This window comes from Globicephala melas, chromosome 10 (genome assembly GCF_963455315.2).
Source record: "Globicephala melas chromosome 10, mGloMel1.2, whole genome shotgun sequence".
In the NCBI taxonomy this organism is placed as follows: domain Eukaryota; kingdom Metazoa; phylum Chordata; class Mammalia; order Artiodactyla; family Delphinidae; genus Globicephala; species Globicephala melas.
The window spans coordinates 35,724,283-35,740,944 of NC_083323.1; the positions used below are offsets into that span (position 1 = coordinate 35,724,283).

General features: G+C 38.3%; 1 protein-coding gene across 3 annotated transcripts in view; it reads right to left on the reverse strand.

Moving 5' to 3' along the window:
- The window catches only part of TMTC2 (transmembrane O-mannosyltransferase targeting cadherins 2), an 852,682-nt gene that overhangs the window by 453,561 nt on the left and 382,459 nt on the right, over positions 1-16,662 (reverse strand). Inside the window, exon 12 of one of the 3 annotated variants that reach the window (XM_030856453.2) lies at positions 3,495-7,185. The exons of 1 other annotated variant lie outside the window; for it this stretch is intronic. In XM_030856453.2, coding sequence (XP_030712313.2) covers positions 7,006-7,185 — 180 coding nt within the window. In that variant the 3' untranslated portion in view covers positions 3,495-7,005. Of the gene's footprint in view, positions 1-3,494; positions 7,186-16,662 lie in introns of those variants that run through there. One more of the 3 variants, XM_060305966.1, reaches the window with a different exon arrangement.

Genomic DNA, 16,662 nt, shown 5'->3' on the forward strand with positions numbered 1-16,662 from the left:
CAATAGCCAATATATGGAAGCAAACTAACTGTCCATCAATGGATGAATGAATAAAGATTTGGGGTGTGTGTGTGTGTGTGTGTGTGTATATATATATATATATATATATATATATATATATAATAATGCAATATTACTCAGCCATAGAAAAGAATAAATTTGTGACAACATAGATGGACGTAGAGGGTATTATGTTAAGTGAAAGTAGTCAGACGGAGAAAGACATATACCATGTGATCTCACTCATCTGTGGAATTTAAGAAACAAAACAAATATATATATTTTAAACTTATACATGAAAATTATCTACTCCTGAAAATAAATAAATAAATGCTAAAAAAAATTAACTGATAAAAGTTCCTTGACTCACAATATACAGAGATATGCTTTGCCAGTATAATCACATTTTATTAATATCATCAGTAGGGAATTGGGAGAATGGACCCAATGGGATATAATAAAACCTAATATTGATGTACCCTTCTATATCATTTAATGCAAAATTATTCAATTGAAATTTAATAGAATACTACGTAGTAACAGCTAAATACTTGGTGGTATAGGACAGATTTCTAAAAAGATACTTTAAAATATCATAATTCCAGTGAAATTTCCCAAATAGCCATCATCACAAAGTATAGGCAAAGGAACATTTACAGAATGATAGTCTATGGCAAAGGAAACATAAAATATCCAGACATTAAGCATAACAACATTTTTAAAATAACACAAAAAGAACTAAAAATGAAAACATATTGAGATTATTAATTGGCTTTATGTAATTTAATAAATTGATGTCTGCAGAATTAAAAAGCTAATTATCGCCAGAGTCAATATGGCCATTACTTGCTAAACGAGATTAGAAAAGGGCCTACATTAAAATCAAAGGTAGGGACTTCCCTGGTGGCACAGTGGTTAAGAATCCACCTGCCAATGCAGGGGACAGGGGTTCGATCCCTAGTCTGGGAAGATCCCACATGCCGTGGAGCAACTAAGCCCGTGCGCCACAATTACTGAGCCTGTGCTCTAGAGCCCGCGAGCCACAACTACTGAAGGCTGTGCGCCACGACTACTGAAGCCTGTGTGCCTAGAGCCCGTGCTCTGCAACAAGAGAAGCCACCGCAATGAGAAGCCCGTGCACCACAACAAAGAGCAGCCCCCGCTCTTTGCAACTAGAGAAAGCCCGTGCGCAGCAACGAAGACCCAACGCAGTCAAAAATAAATAAATAAATTAATTAATTTTAAAAAATCAAAGGTAATCACTTGTTTCTATTCCTCACACACAAACTCACCCCTCTCCTCCCTCACCAATTCTGATTCTCTGGTAACAATGATCTTTTACACAATACTAGAGGAGTGTCCAGCTGAAAAAAAAAAGGCATTTTAATTCTTTTATGACATTTTAGTATTTTTGGAAAGAAATTACTTGCTTGATTTCTCTCTCAATATGTTTTTTAAACTTTCATTATAGTCTCTAGCTGCTCAATGATGTTGCCAAGAGAAAGTTCTCAGAGGAGTTATTTTGAGTCTTCTGGGATGGAAAAGAAAGATACATGATAGAAAATTATTAGAAAAAGTGCTTCTAGGAGTCTTGAGCTATTACTGAAATATAGAACTCTATTCTCTCCATCTGACTTGAGAATGGCTGGTAGCTTTGTCTTGAATGAGGGATATTCCTGTCAAATCCAAAGGAGGTAGGAGAGAAATTAAATATATTTCAAATCAGAATAGATGGACAGTTCTAGTCTAAACTTCAAACTGGTTGAACATTTTTCCAACCTCTCCTGTGGTTGTTCTATCCATTCTCTTCTTTGTTAAATGTCTTCCCCCGTATAATACAGTGGCTCAATCGTGGCAGGTTATGAAGCAACCAAAAAGGACACAGTCTCGAACTGTTCCAATCAACTTCTCCTCTTCTACAACAAAAACTTAATTATTTCTAATGGCAATTAACTGTCCATTTCCCAAGTGCCCATCCTTTCTCTCTCTACCTTGGCTTTCTCAAAAATGTAGAGCTTGAAGGTCAAAAAGAGACACATTGTGGCTAATGTATAATCAATAATAATCATTAATTTGTAGTAGTTATAATAAGGGTTGCTGATATCATCAGATTTTCTGTGTACAGAAAAGATGACATAGTTTTGTTTTATTGGTGAGCTATAGAAAAGTGTTAATATCCCAAGCAGGGCCAAATTCCCTACTTCAAACACTGTTCTGGTAAAAATGGCCATATTTAGAAGACCCCGATTCTCTAGTTCTGATCCTGGAGGAAAGCACAGCTCTATTCTGCTGAGAGACATGGGTACAGCACATTCAGGAGTCAGTTATAAGGAAAGCTTGAGTTGTTGTTGAGTAGAACGTAAAATACGGTAGACAAGGTAAAAACTGACAGAGAATTCGATTATCTTGTTAAAATTTTTATATAATAACAAAATTATATATTGCCTAATTCCTTGATTATAGGATAAAATTTAGATATAAGGATTTTATTTTATGCCAAACACCCTGTGGATGTGTGAGGTTATGTTCCAGCTTCACAGATAAGGAAACCAGGGCTCAGAGGTATGAAATAACCTGTCCATGTCCCAAAGCTAGCAAGCAGCAAGACTGTCCCCATGCTGCCTTATGCTCACATGTCCTGTGTCATGAGAGCACTCAGGCAGTGAACCTGAGTCCGGAGGTGGTTTCTCCGCCCCCTTTGGTATTTCTCTAGCTATTCCATCTCCCACAAATCACCTTCTCTACCTCTCTTACTACAGATTGATCATGAAGATGAAAGAAGGTTGCTATGGTCCGGATATCTACATTCCACCAAAACTCATATGTTGAATACCTAACGCCCATAGGTGATGGTATTAGGAGGTGATTAGGTCATGAGGGCAGAGCCCTCATGAATGGAACTAATGCCCTTATAAGAGAGGCTCCAGAGAACTCTCACCCCTTCCATCACGTGAGGGGGCACAGGAAGTCTGCTACCCGGAAGGGGGCCCTCACTCGACTCTGCTGGCACCCTAATCTTAGACTTCCAGCCTTCAGAACTGTAAGAAACAAATTTCTGTTATTTATAAACTACCCAGCTTGTGGTGTTTTGTTATAGCTGTCCAAACAAACAGACTAAGACAGGTAAGGCATGAAAAACATCTGAACAATTTAGACTGTGAGAGCCAAACAAGACTTCCGTGAACATGTAACTAAAGCCATTTACTTTCCACCTGAGGAGTATAAGGCCCCCAAGGTAAGTGATTTAACCAAGTTCCCAAAACTACTTAGTGGCAGTTATACAACAGGCTACAGAAATGTCAGATATTAAGTCATCTTAGTATACGAAATATTGCATAATTGATTCTATTCTAAAATCAGGGTAGAGTTTTAACTTGGATTGAGGCACTACGCTCTGAAACCAGTGAAGGCAGGGGCCATGTCTTTCTTTTCTCACATTGTTTTTCTAGCCTGGCACTCTGTTGAGTAGAAGAACATAAAATAGACCATAAATGAAAAAAAAAATAGACCATAAATGAAAATTACATCTACTATTTGCTCATGATCAACATGATATTTTTGAAAATCACTTTCTAAAAAGTTGAGATTTGGGGATCCAATGACTTCATTTGATGTTTTCACAAATGAAAGTGATGACAGTTTTCACATAGTATACATTTACAGTACAAAGAAAGGAAATGCATCTAAGCCTTGGTTATTCTCTTACCAGGGAAAAACTGGGTTTCTGTGGATAATTTAAGAATTGTAATCATTCCAATTCATCTCTACGTACCTTTGGAATATGATTTTTCACTTAATTTAAATATTATTTCCAATACTACAGAATTTGCTTCCTACTATTTAACACTCAACTCAGTTTAATGAAGGGGTATTGCTAGAAAACTTGGCTTAAGCATTGGAACTGCCACAAGCTGAAATGGCAATGCAACCAGGGTAACTCTGTTATATTTAGTTTTGTAGTAGAGAAAGGCGCGTACCAGGATTTTGACCTTCTTCCAGTGTGATTTTGGGTGGTCTTCCTGCAGAATGCAATCAGAGAAGACTTTGAATTGGCTTTCATTCCCTCTGCCACTTCACCACATATTGACCTCTTGATGTTGTTATTCCATAGAGATTTGAGATGTATTTTGCCCCCTGGGGTACTGCTGGAATTTGAAGCTTCTCGTTCACTTGAAATTTCTGTGAAGTTTTTCCTCGTAAGTTTTCCAAAACATTCCCCCAACTTCTTACAACTGCTCTCTGATGTTATTGTGTTAGTTCATTGTCTACTTCTGAAGAGTGGAGTGAAGAGCTTTTGTTTAGCCAGTAAATCGTGGATCAAATGAGAAAGTTCCAAATATGTGAGACAACTTGATGAGGTCATTAAGAAAAACCTAAAGGAATCTACAAAGTTAATATCTAAAATGGTGTTTGGGAAAAGTTTCTGGAGATGTCCAGCTTTCTCATTGGCCTGTTAAAATCCAAGACAGTATAAGTGTTGTTGCTGTAGACGATTTTAAAAAGGCTTATAAACGTGTTTGTTATCAATGCTTTATTGTTGAAAACCAAATCGAAATTCTCTGGCACATAAAACAATTATTTCTACAAAAGGAAAGCCTACAAATCTTGATAATTTATACAAACAACAGTTTCTCAAAAAATAAAATTTTAATTTAGTAAACTTGTGCTCTATATTTTTAGCACTGTCTGCAATAATCCACCATAAATCCCTGAGCGGAGACATTTTTTGACCATGTTCTGTAGACCCCCTCAACACTCCCCCCAAGTTGGTCAGTTACTAAGCCCAGCCCTGTAGTGAAAGGTGTCAGGGACATTTAGTTGTTAATGATCCATGCATTTTATGACACAGGCCCAATTATTAACGCTACTTGGGAACTGGGTCAACATGAAGTGCCTCTGCTGTGCCATCAGCGAACCTACCAAGAACCAAGTGTGTGAAAAGAAGAACAATAACAATAAAAAGACACAAAATGGTAAGACTAGGAAGTCATCATAGGTCAATAACTATTTAAATAAATAAAAATGTTAGACACTGAATTCACCTCTATATCCTTATATTAAATTCCTTTTTGCCTTTATTTTTTTGCAATTGCCAATGCACTAGAAGATGAAAAATATACTTCAACCCACGCTTTTGGTTTGACCACGTGTTTGTTGTTGTTAAACATTAAATATCATTCTGAAAACACAGTGATTTAATTATAATTTAACTTTTGGCCCTTCAATGAAATGTTTACCAAATAATATACATATTAGGAGGGCCTTCTTTTAATGCCATCAACAAATCTCTCTCACTATGTTGCCCTTCTCACCAAAACACTAATGCCATAGGAACACTACTTTAATTCTTTACCCCACCTTACTCAGATATGCAGCAAAACATATAAAATATGAAGAAAACATAATATGATCTATTTGCATGTCCAGCTTCCCTTAAATGGGGTCGCTGACCATATATACACTGAATGTGAAAGGACAAGAAAAAAAGCTAATTTTAAGTTGCAAAGAACTGGTTTAATGAATCAAGTTTTGTTATTTTGCTATGGTAGAATAATAAATAAATAAATATGTTGGGTATTGTATAGCTACTTTCTCTAGGAAGAAGTTGAGAGTGGATCGTTGTTTTTACAAAGTTAATTTTTAGTAGCAAAGTTTGACTGCAAGTCAAAAAATGTTCAGTAAATGTTTCTCTCTACTTCCCTTATAGTCTTTTACTCGTGAAATTATCACTGAAGTGGTTACTAATAGGTAATGAAATAAAATGCCAAATTTGCTAGTGAAAAAGAGTTTTCAACTGTGAAAAGCACTTGGCAGGAGACCTAGAAACACGTGGGCTAATGCTATAGTCTACCTGCAGCTTAAAATAAGTCATTTTTTATGTCTTTTGGGAAGAACAAAGTATGATTAAAAATAATTCCTCAAAAACTTATCAGCACTGCTGTTTAGGTACCTATTAGAAAGTGATTAGCATTTCATACCAACTCTTTCCAGAATATAAAAGCGTTGGCAGCCATCATTATACACCCTCGCACAGACTTGATTTTTAACCCAGCAACATCTGGAAGGCACAAAGCATCTTCCCTTTTGTCTAATAGCTGCTGGTTAGTTATTGGAACTAGACCATTTGTTAAGCTTCCTTTTGATTTACTGCCTTAGCATGAGCGTTAACCAGGAATAGCCATTTTAAAAGGCAATTTCAAAAGCCTAAGAATTAATACAATGAATCCTCCTAGGCAGTTTTGGGAAAACGTCAGTGACGTCAGAGTAAAATATGCCTGCCTGGAACACATAAGGCCTCCCCAGTCCCTCCTACAACACCTAAACACGGTTTGCTCTGTTCTGTATACCCTTTTCAGAACATGAAAAGCAAAGGATGCCCACATGATGGTGACATCTAAATCATAAAACGTTACGTGCACTAGTCAGGAAACAAATGTAGACTCTGACAGATCCTGACACAGTATTAAAAAAAAAAAAAAGTTTTCTAAGTTTTAGACACTGATAAGCAGGCTGTCCCAAAGAGGGAAGACAGCAGCGTCAGGACAACCGGCCAGCTCACCAGGATTCACACGACACTTGAATCACTGCGTGTGAACACTTGACCGTAATAGTTTACCGTGGCTGAACAGAAATTCTGACTTCCTCTCACAGTGTTTAAGGAACAGTATAATTTCCAAGTTAGCTTTCAAAATTGAACAAAATTTGAAACATAGACTTCCCTCCCCCCTTTAAGAATGCCAAAAGATCCTGTTTTAAGTGCTCTGGTTTACGGTTCTACGGGTAACAATTATATCCTGCAGGAGGTTTCCAATGTTCCTCTTTTTGGTGTTAATGGCTGTGCCCACAGCAAAGTGGATACTCCCAGAAGTGGCAGTGACCTCAGTGACCTCTGCCCCCCTGTCTTGAAGTCCAAACTAACTCTTGTCATAGCACTGCTAGGAAGTTCTGTTCGTTAATGAGGCCGGCTTTCAAATATGGAGGAGGATGAGGTACGGCCCTCCTGTGTCAAGTCTTGGAGGTCTTCAAGCCTTGCTTTTCCATGATGTTCCAGAGTTTGCGGAGATTGGACTGCGTGATGATGTCATCCGGTTTGAGCTGCAGCGCCCGCAGGTAGTTGGCCTCGGCCTTCTGGAGTCGTCCATTGAGGTGCAGGATGGCTCCCAAGTTCATCAGAGCAGCCGGATACTGGAACCAGAGAGAGGAAGGAAAACGATTAAGAGGCCATGGCAAGCTTTCCTTCATGGAAGACAAAAATCTTCATCCATTTATGCAAATGACTCCCTTATGTCTGGAGGCATTTTATGGAAGCAATGTAGCAATTTATACAAGTAGATAAAACAGGAAGGGAAAAAAAGGTTTTCAAACAGCTGCTGTGTACTTTGTGCCTTAAAGAGGGCAGGCAGGGAAATAGCTTTTTCTTTAATGAGAAAGTATAGGTTACCTATGGAGACCTAGTAACCTAGTCACCCTGTACTTTCTTGAGAAAAAAGTTGAACGGGATACAATTTTAGATGGAAAGAATTGAACTTTTTTTCAACTCAATGCCAAGAAATAAAAAATTAAGTGGGAAAAGTTGACAAATCTATGTCTACCCATTCTTTGCTTTCTCTCCTTAGCAATCAATATTCTAGGCCATTTCTGCAAACATATATAAATAAGTAAAATATACTGTAAAATTTTACTGATGTTTTCAGGGTGAAAACCCTGAAAAAAATTCAAATGCAACCACTAAAATGCTTTCCAAATTTAACTCATGTAGTTTAACGAGATAAAGTTCTAATTTTTAAGTCAAACAGCTTTTAAACTTCTAATGGTCGATGTTTACAATCAATATAGCAATATAGTATGTAGCACTAGTTTAATACAAGGGTTTCCATACCCAAATTCTCAAACATTAGTTAACGACAACAAGGCCTTCCCAAAGGAAAAAACACTTTGCTTGTTATCTACGAATAAGGGCTGTTCTGTTCTTGTCTTGTCCCTGGAACTTTCTGGCTAACAAAGGGCAGCTGATACCTTGGCAGTTACATAAATGCATATTTCAAACATCAGATAAAACTAAAATTGTTTATGCTAAGATTATATTTTCATTTTACAAATGGTGTCAACTATTAATTGTCTTGGCAACTAGGATACAGCCTAAAATGATTCACAATTATTTTTATGGTTTAGTGTTTTCACAATGCAAGCATTTTTTTCAGCTGAATTCATATGACTCCACTCTTTATTGTAAATACAATTATTTCTGAATCAGAAACAATGCTGGGGGGAGGGTTGAATAGCTCAGAGTATATCAGCTGGGAAAAGATGATCAGATTTGGATTTGAAGAGTACTGGATTTGAGTTCTTTTTTTTTTTCCCCCGGTACGTAGGCCTCTCACTGTTGTGGCCTCTCCTGTTGCGGAGCACAGGCTCCAAACGTGCAGGCTCAGCGGCCATGGCTCATGGGCCCAGCCGCTCCGCGGCATGTGGGATCTTCCCAGACCGGGGCACGAACCCGTGTCCCCTGCATCGGCAGGTGGACTCTCAACCACTGCGCCACCAGGGAAGCCCTGGATCTGAGTTCTTGCTCAACCACCAGCTGTGACCTTGGTGAGGTCCCCTAACATATCTGTGTCCCAATTCTTTCATTTATGAAATACTGAATAAACATCAACTTTTTTGTATGTTGTTAGAAAGATAAAATGAGAAAATAAATGTAGCACAGTATTGATACATGCACATAATAAACACTCTATAAATGTCAACAAGTTCACTTTTTGTTGTCTCATTTTGCTTGAGGTCTAGCACATGCATGTTTATGATTTTTATGTTGTTATACATACTTTATAATTTTTATTTCAATGGCTGCAAAACGTGTCTCTTTGGATGTATACCAAAGTTGTCTTAAGTCTTCAACTGCTGGGTATAGATTTCTACATTCAGATGAAACATTTTGGTTTAGATATGTCTATTTTAATAGAGTAAAAAAAAAGTTTTTTTTTTCCGACTCTTCTGTATCCTTTTTTCTTTTCCAAAAACAATGTTGCAAATATAAGCTATTCCTGACCTTCGAAAACCTTTTGGTTAGGATGACTCCATACTTATCAAGAAAAATACAGATGGTCAACTTCTAATTTTAAACACCAATCCAAATAAACATAGCTCTAAATTACATGAGCAGTGAATAGCTCCACATTGGAAACTTGAAATAACACCACCTACTCTGTCTTCCTAAAAGAACTTTGTTATCGTACCACCCATTGTTATACTGAGTTTCTTGATGCTGGGACACATTTCTGAATTACCTCCACTCCCAGAGCTTAGCATGACTGTCAATAAACAGCTACTAAACTGAAGGCGAAGTGTGTTCACAGCCTGACTTACTGGAGATGCTAAGTAGATAAAATGTTCAGACTTCCTGCTATCCTGAGTGGGAAGAGAGGAAATGGGGAGGGAGAACCACGGCTGGAGACCATTCCCTACTAACCAGAAATAGAAAAGGCCCAGTGATGGGGCTGAGAGAAACCAGATGGCTCTGTGGGGTAGTGGTTATTTCTTGAACCACTTTATTATCAGAGTCTGTACCTAACTATAATTGCAACTCAAGGGGATTATTAAAAACACTCAAGAGGTTACAGAATCACAGGTTCCAATGCCAGTTCTGCTCCAGTGACATGTGCACCTAGGAAGCACTGAGACCACAGTTTCTTCTGGAAACGGGATGAGAACAGTACTTCCTTCACAGGGTTGTTAATGAGATTACATGAGGATACAAAATTATTGTCTTTCCCCTCTCCTTTTCTGTCTCCTCATCATCTCAAACACACAAAGTAGCATCTTCTTGTCAATATGCCTGAATGACCACTGAGTCCAAATGCTGAGGATGTGTGAACTGGCTCTGCCTATACTAGGTGTGTAGCCTTTCTTAGGTTAAACCTGGAAAAGATAACTGTGAAAACAGGTGGTGAAGTACATACCAAGCCACATAAATAGGCTTTACTATTGTTACTAAATTGCAGCCTGGGGTCCATCTCTCCTTAGACTACTTTGAAGTCACCTTTCTGCTATCAAGTGATGAAAAAAAGTTAATATTATTCGAAGAAAACACAATTAGGAAGTTATATCTGTTATCAAAATGAGTTCGGAATGCTAATTATAATGGTGTTTGGAATGATTCTAATTTTGCATTATCCACATTAGTGTTACTCATTAAACAAAAATAATAAAAAATTGACATTATGAAGTTAATGCGGGATAACTGATCTCTTGAAAGCCACATATACTCATTAACTGTGTCCCCTAAAGAGTCAAAATCCAAATAAACTAAAAACGTGCATATTTAAGAACATCATTCAATATTTCTAAGCAGCTATAGATTTCTACATTCAGATGAAACATTTTGGTTTAGATATGTCTATTTTAATAGAGTAAAAAAAAGGTTTTTTTTAAAATTTTAAAAGCCTATGGACATACATTATGTAATGCTTAAAGCATCACTATAGCTTCTTAGTTGAATAAATAGAAACTGATGAAATTTACATACTGGTGTGCTCGAATGTGACATAAGAGTATCACTGCCTTAGGTAACGGCTTTGATAGTATCAACCATTATTTTGATAAAAAATTTCATGTGTTTGTTAAACATTTATGAATAAAACTAGATATAAAAGACTTTCTTCTTACAGGGTTATTTTCTCTCTTCAAAGACAAGGGCTTCTTTATCTTTGAAGCCTGTCATGTCTCTCCTCCACAGCAATGACCAGGGTAGCTTAGTGGGTGCCCATTGGACTGAATGCCTTCAGGTCTTCTAGCCTTGCTACAAAAATTGCAAGGAGTGGCATTGGCATCACCTGGGAGCTTGACAGAAATGCAGAATTTCAGTTGCCACCTACTGACTCAGAATCTGAATTTCAACAAGGTCTTCCAATGCTTTGTATGCTTACTAAAATTGGAGAAGCATGGTTCTAGAGGTTATTTCCAGATTCTAGATTATGTCCTTTTAGGGTTTTTGAGATGAAGTTTCCTATAAGAAGATGAAGTTCCTACAGAGCAAAAGTGTATCAGATCACATGTCTATCCTTCCATAAAGTAGAATTCTTCTCTTGGCCATGTAATTATTTAAGGTAATAAATGTTCAAATGAAACTTTATTAACAGAAGCCATAAATGACTAAATATTGTTAGACAGAAGGAGAGGGAATGAAAAGCTTTTTCATAACCAAAGAAGAGCATGTAAGGGTTTCTAAACAGATTTAAAGACTGCCTCACTATGTAATTGAAATGCAAGAAGTCCAGGTGACTGACCGGCTGTCTGATTACATAGTAGTGTCATTGCTCTCTGCCAGCTATGACTCATGGACTGGGGAACAGAAACCCAACCACATCTGCTGATGTCTTCCCTCACACACATCCTCTTTTATTAAAGACAGCCGATGAAATTTTCAGCATGTTAACAAAGGCAGGCAAGCAGCTTGCAACCCAGTAACATGGGGCTTGTGGCTCCTCACAGACTAGAAAGGAAAACCAGACCTTTCTCATTTCCTTGAAGAGGACAGATGCTTTACATCAAAGGGGCTGACTAGCAGCCATAATGAGGCAACGAATGATGGCTTTTCCAAGTCTCTAGGGAATTATGCCTTTATTGTTACTTTACTGTGCTCGTTGGCTTACTTCTCTAACATTGGAGGAAATAAGCAAAATTAAAATGAATATATATGTAGATGTATATTGGGATGGGGTAGAGCAAAGGTAAGATTATGAAGGTCTTACTCTAATCTAATGCCCTTGAGGCTCCCAAGGAAACCAGCTGATCACACAGCACTGGAACACAAAATCATCTTCCTAGCCTTTGCCTATTACATAGTCTTGGAAAGATATCTATGGAGGAGAAATAGTGAGACCATAAGGGGATTTAAGATTGGGAATCCATGTTTCTACTGGGAACAGGACTAAAATATAGAACTTTGAACAGAGGACATGGGTGAGGCCTAGGAAAAGGAAAAGAAGGACTTGGTTGAAATGTTCTGGAGTTGTAAACCCACACAGTAACTGGCCTCTCTGTATCCCATTAGTCCCTGAGACCACTTCCCTTTTCTGAAAATAAATCAACAGGCAAGAGAAGCTATGAAAAAGATGAAGACAGAGATAACAGACCAATAGTTCTAGTTTTATAAATATATCAATTTTCACTCAAAGTGTTGCTGAAATTATCCATATAGTTGTACATTTACTGTTGTAAGAACTAAATAACTTTTAAGAAAGAACGTCTGCAGTTAGCCTTACCCAGCTGTTATTCAGTTAATACACTACACATCTGGGGGATGTTTTCAAGATAACCACCTTTAACTTCCCTTCTGAATTTGCAAACTTAAATGAGTTTGCACAGTCTGAAGTTTTTAATGGATTCTCACTCTTTTTCAAATAGTTACCCAATAACTTAATGAAGGCTGCCTACTGCCATTCAACTGGATTCAGTTGAAATTGCTTACCCAATTTAATTTACCGGAGCAGTAACTGTACATGATGCTTAAGAATGAATGGTATAAACTTTAAAGAAACATATTCATGAAAAAGAGTATTTATGCATACATTTAAGGGATCTCTTTATATTTATTGTGCCTTGTATATGGCAAACATTTAATAAATAATTACCGAATTAAAGTTTTTAAGATTATCTATCAGGTTTATGGGAAAAAAGTGTGACATGGACTGAGACAAAATTAGATACCCTATTCCCCTCGGTTCCAATATCACTCCTTCTCCTTGGTCCCACTGGCATGCGCAGTGGGCTGATACCAACCTAGAAACCTCAATACATTACCCTTGATTCCTGGGGAATGAATACCTTCCCCCACACGCACACATAAACATTCATCCAGTTGTTTAGTCTTGGCAACTTCACCCTCAAATCTCCCTTAAATCTGTCTTTCAATTATAATTATGCTCCTTTCTCCCAACTTGGTTTAAGCCGTGATCAACTTCTGAGATTGTTTAAATAAAATTATTTTGACAGAAAAGAATAATAAATGAATGGGTAGCTGAAAAGACGGATGGGTGACAGGTTAAATGAATGAACACACAAGTAAAGCCATAGGCAGGGTTTTTTCTTTATTGTAAGTATTTTAGTCATACAAGAATTTCAGAGAATACAATAAAAACTGTGTACCTGCCTAACAAATAAAACTTTATAAAGACAATTGAAGCCCCCAAATATCTTTCAGTGAAATAACCCCCCTTCCCTCCAAGAAAGCCACTATCCTGAAGCTGGTATTTATCATTCCCATGTATGTTTCACACTTTTATTTTTTGTGTACCCATAGCAAATGTATGATCTTATACATTTATAAGTTTTAATTTTATACATATGTCATTATCCATCATGGGATGCCACCCTGACAAGCACTCACTCGGAACTTGAAAGTTCTGCTCATCTTTTTGTTTTTCAGATTTACCCTTGTTGATATATATAAGGTTTTGTTGTTTCACATAAATTCTGTTGAATGACTACCCATTTTCTGAAGGATCGGCTTACAGACTATTTAAAAGAGGCTGCCACTATAATTCAAAAAGCTACACGCCCTCCTATGTTCATAACAGCACTATTCATAATAGCCAAGACATGGAAACAACCTAAATGTCCATTGACAGATGAATGGATAAAAAAGATGTGGAATGTATAAACAATGGAATACTACTCAGCCATAAAAAAGAATGAAATAATGCCATTTGCAGCAACATGGATGCAACTAGAGATTATTATACTAGGTGAAGTAAGCCAGAAAGAGAAAGACAAATACCATATGATATCACTTATATGTGGAGTCTAAAATATGACACAGATGAACTTACCTACAAAACAGAAGCAGACTCACAGACATAAAGAACAGACTTGTGGTTGCTAAGGGGAAGGAGGGTGGGGGAGGAATGAATTGGGAGGTTGGAGTTAGCAGATGCAAAGTATTAGATATAGAATGGATAAGCAACAAGGTCCTACCGTCCAGTACAGGTAACTATATTCAATATCCTGTGATAAACCATAAAGGAAAAAGAATATAAAAAAGAATGTGTGTGTGTGTATATATATATATGTATAACTGAATCACTTTGCTGTATAGCAGAAATTAATACAACATTGTAAGTCAACTATACTTCAATTAAAAAAAAACCTCTCATCTTAAAAAAAAGGAGGCTGCCATCAATATTCTTGTGAATATCTCCACATGTACTTATGGGAGAGTTTCTAAGACTGGAGTTGTTAGACATGGGGGATCTTCAACTTTGCCAGATATCACCAAATTGCTCTTCTGTGTGGTTGTAGCAAAATGCATTAGCATCAACATGTAACAGGGGTCTCTCTGTTTCCTATCCTTAATACCACTTAGTATTGTCTGGCTTTTTAAGTTTTGCAAATTGAGAGTTGGAAAACAGTATCTTATTCTGTGCTTAAGTTTTTTTTCCTGATTACTAGAGAGGTTAATAATATTTTCAGAAGCTTACTAGCTTTTTACATTTCCTCTTCAGTGATCCACCTGTTTTTTTTTTTAATTTATTTATTTTTGTCTGTGTTGGGTCTTTGTTGCTGCACGTGGGCTTTCTCTAGTTGCGACGAGTGGGGGCTACTCTTCATTGCGGCGTGCTGGCTTCTCGCTGCGGTGGCTTCTGTTGTTGTGGAGCACAGGCTCTAGGCGTGCAGGCTTCAGTAGTTGTGGCTTGCAGGCTCAGTAGTTGTGGTGCACGAGCTCTGTTGGTCCACGGCATGTGGGATCTTCCCGGACCAGGGCTCGAACCTGTATTCCCTGCATTGGCCGGCAGATTTTTAATCACTGCGCCACCAGGGAAGCCCGATCCACCTGTTCTTTAACATTTGGACAGAATATGTTCTGTAAGGATTGTCAACTACATGGTGATATTTGAAAGGTAATTACTCAGGGCTCCCATCACCTCAGAACAGCTGGTAAATGAGACTATCTGGCCTGGTGTTTTCCTGGTCAGAGTCACTTTCTCAAGGCTAACAACTAGATAACCACTGTTTCTAAGGTGAAAAATCTGTTATACATAGGGGCTTCCCTAGTGGCTCAGTGGTTGGGAGTCCGCCTGCTGATGCAGGGGACACGGGTTCGTGCCCTGGTCCGGGAAGATCCCACATGCCGCAGAGTGGCTGGGCCCGTGAGCCGTGGCTGCTGGGCCTGTGCGTCCGGAGCCTGTGCTCCGCAACGGGAGAGGCCACAACAGTGAGAGGCCCGCGTACCACCAAAAAAAAAAAAAAAAATCTGTTATACATGAAATGGAAAATCCTTGATATAGGTGCACTTTCAATGCGGTGAGAGGAGGATAACAGAAATCTGGGCAGCGAGAGGGACAGCAGGAGCCACCAAAATGTGTCACAGTGATTATGGGGCCTGGACCACTGTATGTGGGAGAAGGATGGCATTTTGCTGGTGCTCTAGCATGCGGAACAGACTTTTCTTTATGGCCTGCTTCTCTGTCTCTATTCAGCTGCCTTGCTTTCTGGCTTCTTAGTTTCTTTTCCCAGGGGCCACAAGCAAATTTAAGGTGAACAATATGTTTCATATTCTTCCTCTCTTTACTGCCCTCCATTTCTACTGGCACTGCCTGGGTTAGCATCTCATCCCATTCCTAAATGCTATCAGCCTCCTATTCTCCACACTTTCAATTTCTTCCTTAATCCAATACCTTCAACCTGACCATCTGTCTGTCTTAAGCACAGTGGGGTTTTAGAGGGTCAGCCTGTGCTGACAGAAAAGAATCCACTTTCATCCCAGTACTAGGAAACCATTTACAACTTGGCACCCAAATAAGCCCTCCATATACATCCTTCATGAGCCACGTGAAACTTCTCTTTCTGCCGTGTGCTATTTTGAGCATCCATTTCTTATCAAACTACTCTTCTGACAAAGCCCTTCTTACACTCTCTTTTTTACAAACTTCTGTTCATTTCAAAAATGAACTGAACAGGGCTTCCCTGGTGGCGCAGTGGTTGAGAGTCCGCCTGCCGATGCAGGGGACACGGGTTCGTGCCCCTGTCCGGGAGGATCCCACATGCCGCGGAGCGGCTGGGCCCGTGAGCCATGGCCGCTGGGCCTGCGCGTCCGGAGCCTGTGCTCCGCAACGGGAGAGGCCACAAAAACGAACTGAACAATCTCTTATTCATAGCTTACTTTCTCTGTTGCCATAGTACTGTCTACATACATTAATTGCAACACTTACCACAATGAATTATATCTACTTGTTGTGTCTGTCTTCTATGCTGGAAGGTAAGATAGTGAATTTACTTTGTTTTCATAGTGCTAGTGCCAGGCTCTGGCATGTGAAAGAAACTCTCAGTGAATGCTTTCTGAAAGGAGGAAACTTCGTATGGTTTAGCAAAAAGAGGTGACCTAGGAGAGGTAAATTCTAGTCCAATCTTAGCATAATTTAACAAACATTTATTAAGCACTTACTATATGTCAAGGTTGCTGCCAGATATGCTATATTAAGTGGTGAAAAGGAACAATATATTTTTTTGCTCTGTATGTGTCTTGAGCTAACTTTAATTGCACACTTGGCATTTATCACTAACTATTAGGAGGTGTACATTCTATTATGTATCATTTATGCTCCTGAAATTTGTGAGGTCAGCAAAACTGATATCCATGCTCTGTTTTTTTTTTTTTTTTTTTTT